At 43.5% G+C, this 8,771-nt stretch overlaps 2 protein-coding genes across 14 annotated transcripts in view; one reads left to right on the forward strand and one right to left on the reverse strand.

The window, feature by feature from the left end:
• Nucleotides 1-8,771, forward strand: part of WIPF1 (WAS/WASL interacting protein family member 1) — a 113,006-nt gene that overhangs the window by 68,360 nt on the left and 35,875 nt on the right. The gene's annotated exons all lie outside the window — the stretch shown is intronic.
• LOC111172887 (uncharacterized) overlaps nucleotides 4,835-8,771 on the reverse strand; it is a 113,550-nt gene continuing 109,613 nt past the window's right edge. For 9 of the 12 annotated variants that reach the window (XR_016394131.1, XR_016394129.1, XR_016394130.1 and 6 more), the window contains one exon: nucleotides 5,245-8,591. Coding sequence is in view for 2 of the 12 variants with exons in the window: in XM_089916654.1 (XP_089772780.1) it covers nucleotides 8,447-8,591 (145 nt within the window). In the remaining 10 variants the exon portion in view is untranslated. Of the gene's footprint in view, nucleotides 8,592-8,771 lie in introns of all 12 variants that reach the window. The other 3 variants (XR_016394125.1, XR_016394124.1, XR_016394123.1) reach the window with 3 other exon arrangements.

Raw genomic sequence — 8,771 nt, forward strand, 5'->3', positions numbered from 1 at the left:
TAAAGGAGCTCAGTCAGGGGTATGCACAGAAGCGGTGGCTTGCAGCCCTGTCTGACCCCGGGCTCACTTTGAATAACAGTATTTTCTAATGTCCCCTTCACAAACTTCAGTGAACCTTCACAGGGGAAATAATCTGACCTCACACGTCATGTCCCCCCAGCTCCATGTAATCTTTATCTGTAATTAAAAAGGGAAATGAAAGGAATGTAATTTATTATAAAATAACTTCAATTTGTAAGTGATCGGGTACAACTGATTAGCAAATGGGTTTGCAGCTACACTGATAATCACTGTGAGTGGGACAGCTGCAACTGCAGGCTAATTTGGGTAAGAGAGACTTAGGTACCACAAGTGGTGATACCTTGGGACACATTTTTCAGCAGAGGTGAGCAACTCTGGGTAAAAAGCTGAGCAAAACATAGTATTTCATTTATATGACAGTTGCATTACTGGAAAATTCAGGGACTAATACAGCAGTGCAATAATTACTTTGAATTGTATGTAAAATGGAGTTAAGTTCTCGGCTCAGATAACTAAGCAGTTTTTTCACCTACAGCAGTGTCCAACAGGACCTCTGTGGGTTATGCGGGTCAATTCTTTATTGAGTGGGACAGTCTGGTACATTGCAGGTTGTCTAGCATCCTTGGTCTGAATCCCAGACGGGCCCTCCCTGTTGTGACACCCACAAACACCCCCATTTCCTGTCCCCGTGCAGAGGATCCGGGTCTGCTTCTCCACATAGCAGCTGCACTAGCCTGGCGCTGCTTCTTTGGAGTCAGGGGGCACCAGGGGGAGTCTCGGGTCAGTGAGCCCTTCCTTCAGGCTTCAGATGAGTGCCATCAGGCCCAAAGGTGCAGAGCTGGATAGAGCCTTTTTTCCTGAGAAGCCCAGGGAAGGGCTTTCTTGTCCACATGGTTCTATTCTCCAGCAGGAGACACTGAGTAACCAGCCGTATGGCTGGAGAGAAGACTGAACAGGGAACAATATAGCTGTTGTCCCCACCCCAGAAATCATTATAGAGACCCCATCCTGGGCTTCATACCTAATGATTAGCAACCAGGTTAGCAGCCAGAAGGAACACACAGCTATCCATATTCCAGCAGCTTCTCCCTGGGTGTGTGCGCAAACAGATACATGGCAGGATGTAAAAACAGGGCTTTCCACCCATTGGCCCCTTGAGTTGTAAGAAACATTTTTCTATATCTCATGTGGTTTTTTCCCCTGGGGGGCCACTTGTATTGAATGTTGGTGACCACCTGGGAAATGTATGCATTTTAATCAAATCATTTAGGATAAGACGGGGCTCCTTCCCACCAGGCCCTCACCATCTAGAGAAGTGTTGTCCAGTGTGGTAGCGGTTCTTGAGCATTTGAAATGTCACCCATAGTAAAATACACACCTGTTTTTGAAGACTTAATAGGAAAAAAGAGTGCAAAATGCCTAATTAATAGGCTTTTTATTGTGAGTACATGTTGTAATGATATTTTTGAAATAGGGTGTTAAATAAAATGTTATTAGTATTTCACTTTTTTTTCTTTTTAATGTAGCTAGTAGAAAATATAGAACTGCACATACAGCTCAAATTATTTCTACTAGACAGTGCTGATCTAGGAGGAGCGTTGCTTTCTTTTGTTCTTTGGTTGGTTGGTTGGAATTTAGATTTTTGCTTTTTTGTTGCCATTAAGAGGGTCTCCGATTTTGAGTTGAATGCTTTTCTAGGAAGAGCTACTTGGGTTCTGAATCAGTATAAGGGAGCCCTCAGTCTCTGTCCCATTTCATCTATCAACCAGAGAGATCATTATGAGGAGAAAAAGGTAACTTCTGTAACTCCCAGGTCTGAGCATGATTATAACAGAGTGAGCAAACCCCTTTAACAGCCTCTAGTGGATGAAGAAGGGAGTGAGCCTCGAGTCATTTTTATTTTACTGTTTAAACTTTTTATTACAGAAACATTTCAAATGTATATGAAAAGTAGTCAGAACATTATAACAAACTGCCACGTATGCCTCACGCAGCTTCAAGAATGATTATCTCTGGCCAATTTTGTTTTCTTTAAACCTTTAGCTATTTCCCCCCTTTATCACTTCAGGGCAAACCTAGACATCATACCTTTCCATCCACAAATATTTCAGTATGTATCTCGAAAAATTTAAGAACTCTTTGTAAAAAACAACATAACCTCAATAACATTATCATGCTTAAAAATTAGCAATAATCTTTTTTTTTTTTTTTTTTTTGTGGTGCACGGGCCTCTCACTGTTGTGGCCCCTCCCGTTGTGGAGCACAGGCTCCGGACGCGCAGGCTCAGTGGCCATGGCTCACGGGCCCAGCCGCTCCGCGGCACGTGAGATCTTCCCGGACCGGGCCACGAACCCGTGTCCCCTGTATCGGCAGGTGGACTCTCAACCGCTGCGCCACCAGGGAAGCCCTGATTCAGTTTTATATATCTATGTACATATTCTTTTTCATATTCTTTTCCATTTTGGTTTATTACAGGATATTGAATATAGTTCCCTGTGCTATAAGATAGGACCTTGTTGTTTATTTTATATATAATAGTTTGTATCTGCTGATCCCAAACTCCTGATTATCCCTCCCCAACCCTCTTCCTCCTTGGGTAACCATAAGTTTGTTTTCTATGTCTGTGAGTCTGTTTCTGTTTTGTAAATAAGTTCATTTGTGTCATTTTTTAAAGATTCCACACATAAGTGATATGATATTTGTCTTTCTCTGACTTAATTCACTTAGTATGATAATCTCTAGGTCCATCCAAGTTGCTACAAGTGGCATCATTTCATTCTTTTTTATGGCTGAGTAGTATTCCATTGTGTATACATACCACATCTTCTTTATCCATTCCTCTGTCACTGGACACTTAGGTTGCTTCCACGTCTTGACTATTGTAAATAGTGCTGCTGTGAACATCGGGGTGCATGTATCTTTTTGAATTAGAGTTTTCTCCAGATATATGCCCAGGAGTGGGATATAGTAGTGTGTATCTGTTAATCCCAAACTCCTAATTTATCCATTAGTCTCAGGCTCCTCTCACAGCTTGTTCACTGCACGGGCTTCATTCTCAGTCTCCGTGTGTGTACAGTGTGGCTGTCATACCACCAGTCCCAGCCCCACACATCTTAGAAAAAGTCTCATGGCACCTCCCTGGTACGAAGTAGTCACATGCTCATCTCTGAACCAATCACTGCAGCCAGGGAACCGCAGGCTCTAAGTGGCCAGGGCTGGTCACTTTCCATTCCTAGAGCCCGGGTAGAGTTAGCCCAACTGAAGCCAGAAGAGCAGGGGTAGAGATCAGTGGATGTCTCTCTCCCCAGATCTGATGCTCTACTGTAATTCAGAAGAATGGCTGCTGGACAGCCCCAAAGCAACCAGTGTATACTCTATTTACCTATGCAACACACATCTTCCCACACATACAGTTTCAAAAATGCTCCCACATAATAAATCACACTCACCCTCCTCCCCAAAATAGGTGGCCAATCCAGGTCCAAGTCCAGCGCCGAGTGCATACTTTCCACAGTCTTGTCCGTCAGTGCTGAACATAGTATCTCACGGTCCAGTGCTAAATTATAAATTTAACACCCAGTATACAATGGTGGAGGGAGAGCAGTAGAAGAATTTCACAATTAAACTTCCATTTGGGAAAGGAGCGGAGACATTGCTCTCCTGTCTCTAGCATATTTTATAACCCACTGAACAGATTCTAGCTGTGTGGCAACAGAATGAGGACTTTGGTCATCCAGTGGCTTAACCTCCTGCTCTCTGGGTGGGTCTTCCTTATCTGTTGCCTTCAGAGCCGTCTCTAAGAGCAGGGCTGCACCTGTTCCACGGCCTACATACACCCTGTTCTCCTGGCTTCGGGGATCTAGGGATTGACTTAGGATTTGAGCAATCATAAACTGTTTTCGACCATTCTGGGGCTTTATCCTCTAGTACTTAAAAACGTGGTAGGATTCTCTAATGCCTGAACTCCATGGACTAGTGAACAAAACTCAGGATTGCATTGAGTCGTACTCTTTGAATGTGAAGCCAAGCCTGGGCATTTCTGTCTCCCAGCAAATGAACCATCCTCTGCTCCCAAATTTTGTGGCCTCTGATTAGGTACAGTTTGAAACAGTGGCCTGAGGTGGTGAAGCCACTAATAATTTACTCCTCGCTCCTGAGATGGAAACCAGTGTATCACAATGAATGTAACGGGCCTTCTGCTCAGATGAGAGACCACAGTCTCTTTGGAGAGACGATGGGGAATCAGGCTTCTCCTAGGTTTCAAACTTCTTTCCTGATATTGTTCTTACCGTCTGGCCTTGCTCTATCTAATGTTAGCATAGTGTTGAGAATTTGGGTTTTTAAGCCCACAAAGCTCCAGATTATTTGACTCTTCAACCATCTTGGTTGCACCTCACAGGAAAAAAAAAAAGGCCTCTATTAACAAAGCCCTTTTTCCCTGCCTCTGGGCTTCCAATCAGTTTCATCCTATGTTTATCTCTTTCCTGTGGCTCTCACTGAAGGCTGCAAGTAGCTGACACACTCCAACCTTCTAAATTTCATCTCCAAATCCTTTAATGGTGCACCTTCAGGAGGCTCGTGGTCTTAGACCCAGGATTCAATAGGTGGCACCATAACCAGCAGTGTTGCCATCACATAGCCAGGATGGTCAACCTCCTAGTGCAGGAGAGCCTGCACTAGCTGTCGTCCAACCTTAAATCAGCCAGTTGCACATTTTAGGGTTAGTCACATTCAACATTCACTTCTAGTACTGATTTCTGTATCACATAAGAGTGTTTGTATTGCCAGTGATAGAAAACCTGATCACACTAGCTTAAACAAAATAGAGAATTTATTTGCTAGTGTAAGTTAAAAGTCCAAAATAGAGCTAGCTTCAGGTATAGATGGATTCAGCCAACAACGTCAACAGCTGGGTTTTCTCCATCCCCAGCTCCCCACTTTGTTGGTCTCATTTTCAAACCCCATGTGGGTGAGAGGATGAGTGAGCCAATTCCAGCCCCTCCATCTTCACAGATCCAACTCCAGTCTCACCCCTCAGGAAGAGTCCTCTCCTCTGGCCACAAATTCCCTTGGTTCTGATGAGGTCACAGGCCATTGCCAGAAAAGTCTCTGGGGCCACATGAATGCAAGGATCCTACGAGCCAGCTCTTCGTGTATCTGGAATGGGAGTGAATTCCTCTGGACCCACAGGGTCTGGGAAGGAGGGAGGGAGGGAGGGAGGGAGGGATGCGTCTCCAAACGAAAACGGAAGGACATCATTGTAAGTAGGGTCAGTGGAGGCTGAGCTGCCAAAACATAAGGAAATGTATTGCAAATATTTCCCCAAGTAAAATTATACCAATTTATATTAGCAGGACATAGAATAGTACAAAATTTGTTTTTAATTTCTCTGTTTCTGAGATTATTTTTAAATGATCATCCCTCTATGTAGCTGTACTGATAAGTTTATGGGGAAGAAGTTAATTCCTTTGTTTCTGCTCTTTTAAATCACATAATTCCCATATTTTAACAAGTTGCACGTAGAATTTCTCTTACAATAAATGCATACATTTAATTTGGTACTGTTTCCTTTTCCCCCGAAAAAGCTATAAGGGGGGTATTTTGCTATTGAAGAAGGTGGTGTTTTAGAATGGAAGGAATACAGTATTCTAAAATATGTTTCTACTACCAGGGAAATACTGAACCATAACAGGTAGTCATGGAAACACAACTTGAGAAACCAGAATTATAAAAAACAATTGTTCTTATATTTTATACATGTCACTGTTGCCCTTATTCAGTCTCTGTTGATTTGGGGTCACCATAGGAGGGTCGTTGGCTGTGATTCTTTACGGCTTTACCCAGACTGGTGAGAACCACCGTGTTGTACTATAATCTCTGTCCGTCCTTCATTTTCTGTTTCTGTAGATTAACATGGAGGATTCTTCATCTGATTGGTCCGGAGACTGTTGATTATTGTTTTACTCTGTCATTAGGCTGGGACTGGTCTATGTATTGAATAGGGTGATATACGCATTTAAAATTCTCTTTGAAGTCCAGGATTGTGATTATCTTTATTTGCCTCGGGGTCTCAATCCACTTTTCTTCGGCCTTTGATTATAATAACATCCCCAACAGCAATACAAACCCTACCCTCAACTGCTTCCCTCCACATCACAGCCTTCTCTCTACCCCTCTTCCTTCCACCTCTTCTTATGCTTATAGAGAGGAATTAAGTGAAATCCTCCTCTGAACTTAAAATGAGGCTTAAGGCCATAATGACACTAGACCATGGAGAGAGAGACCGGGCTTCTGGCACCAGCTCTGCTGCTGCCTGCTGTGTGACAGAGGCAGGTCACTTAACCTCTCTGGACCCCCGTTTCCTCTTCTGTAAATGATGGTGTGGACTCTGATCTCTGCAGTCTCATTCGTCCTTAAAATTCCTTATTCGGAGAAACTGACGCGGATCTGGGAACACCTGGGCACAGAGGAAGGGCAGAAAGCGCTTTCACATCCAACACCTACACCCACTGCGGAGGGTGGCCTCCAAGGCCGCTTTGTCATTGATGCAGTTGGAACCGCCCCCCACCCACCATGTGATCTCACCTTTGTCTCCATCTTTTCCTGCCTTATTTCCTTTATCTTTTAATTTCTTCCCCTTCCTTTCCGATTGGATTATCTATTTGTTTTTAACTTTCCTGACCCATTTTTCTCTTCCCCACTGCCCAGTGACATGAGCCACTTGCACTGCATGAGACTCTGCACACATTGCCAAGCCCCGCGGTTGGCTAAAGGGTTTACTGCTCATCTCCAGTGTCCTTTCCCTGGCAGATTTCCCTTTAACCTAAGCCTTCCCAAGAAGAAAGTGCAAGTCTAGCCTTGGCATTCCTTAGTCACTGCTTTAGGGGGAACACCCTTAGGCTCTTAAACGAATGTTATGTTCTGGTAGAATTTTTAAGAGAGATTGATTTTCATTCAACAAATAATATTTATTGAGCACCTACCAGGAGTCAGATGCTGTTCTAGATGCTGAGGCGACAGCAGGAAACAAGGTCCTATGGAGCTTGAATCCAAGGGGGAGGGATGTACAAGTAAATAAACAATTAAATGAAAAAATGTCAGGTGGTGACATGTGCAATGTATAAAAGAAAATGGGAGTAGAGATGGGACATGAGAGGAGGCATTTTTGCTGACAACTGGAGAATGAAAAGGAACCAGGGAGGTGAGTGTACCAGGTGAGAGGGCTTACAAGTGTCAGGGCCAGGATGCAAATGAGCTTGTGCATTTAAGGAACAGAAAGACCTGGAAGGAAATTAGCAAGAGGGAGTTTACTTGAGATGAGGTCAGAGAGCTGGGTGTGCAGGGGGACGCAGACCTTGTGGGTCCTTGTGAGCCTAGGCAGAGCTTGGATTTTTAAAGTGAAATGAGAAACCATTGGAGGGCTTTAAACAGGGAGGAACATTATCTGATTTATGTCCTGTGGTGCATAGTGGACACCTCATAAATGTATCCAAAGTTGACTGTGCTTACAAGTTCTCATTAAAGATGAAATAGACCCAAACCCTAGACCAACTACTCCCTTGTGTGTCACAGGCTCCAGACTTCTAAGTGACATACCTCCTTCTAGTTGAGTTTTTCCTAATGGGTGAGAATAGTCATGAACTGTAGTGTCCTAGGGTGTGTGTGTGTGTGTGTGTGTCTGTGTGTGTGTGTTTGGAGCACATTACTTATTAGAGAACTTCAAAGTAATTCTGTAAATACATAGAGAAATCACCCTATTGCCCATGTTCTCTTTTTAGACCCAACTATAGTTAGACTTCCCCAAAGAGTCACTCAGGCATTTATTTACCTGGTAGGTGATCAAGTTCTGTGTTTTCCCGAGGTTAGTGGAGAGCGAAGGAGATAATAGCTGCAGGCCTCCACCTCTGTCCAGCCTCAGGCCTGCATGTATTTATTCATGTATTGAGTGTCCCTTGGACTCCAGGCCCTACGTTAGTTGAGAAGAATAAAGTCTGTACCATCAAGTGGCACCAGGCAAAGTAGAAGACTCTAGGTCACTAATCCTTGGAAGCTCCACTTCTAGGAATTCTGCCATGGCTTGGCATCATGAAACTCCTTGTGAGGCTAGACTCGTATCTCAAAGAATTGAGAGTTAAAAGAACCTTGGACGTCAGCTATCCCAGTACTTCTCCAAAATGTGCCTCTGTTTTTCATTCTTTCAGCTGATACCGTGTTCTCAGAGGTACATGGTGTGTGTCACAAATATAAGTCTGAACCTTTCAGGTGGATTGAGAAAAAAGTATGAGCGATTTCAGATTTTTATACACTTCTCAAGCTTTCGGTATAATATTTTTTGCCTATATTCCATTGCCTACCCACCTCTTAAGAGTCCTTTGAGAGTGAGGAATCTGAGTTTCCTCCTTGTGTACTCATCTCTGTGCTTCTGTCAGGCATCCTCTGGGAGAGTTATTGTCACCCCATTAAGTGTGGCGGACGGAAACAAAACATCTTGGCTTAGAAAGCTCTGATCTTCAGCGGACTTGAGCTGTACAGGCTTACTTCGGAGATACTGAAGATTCCATTCCAGGCTACTGCAATAAAGCAAATACCGCAATAAAGCAAGTCACACCGATATCTTCGGTTTCCCAGTGCATGTACAAGTTATGCTTATACTCTACTGTAGGCTATTAAGTGTGCAGTAGCATCAGTCTAAAAAGAATGTACATACCTTAATTAAAAACTACTTTATTGCTATTGTAAATCAACTATAC

The sequence above is a fragment of the Delphinapterus leucas genome, chromosome 8 (genome assembly GCF_059928025.1).
Source record: "Delphinapterus leucas isolate spDelLeu-1000000601 "Yukka" chromosome 8, BTC_Dleu_Yukka2, whole genome shotgun sequence".
Classification (NCBI taxonomy): Eukaryota; Metazoa; Chordata; class Mammalia; order Artiodactyla; family Monodontidae; genus Delphinapterus; species Delphinapterus leucas.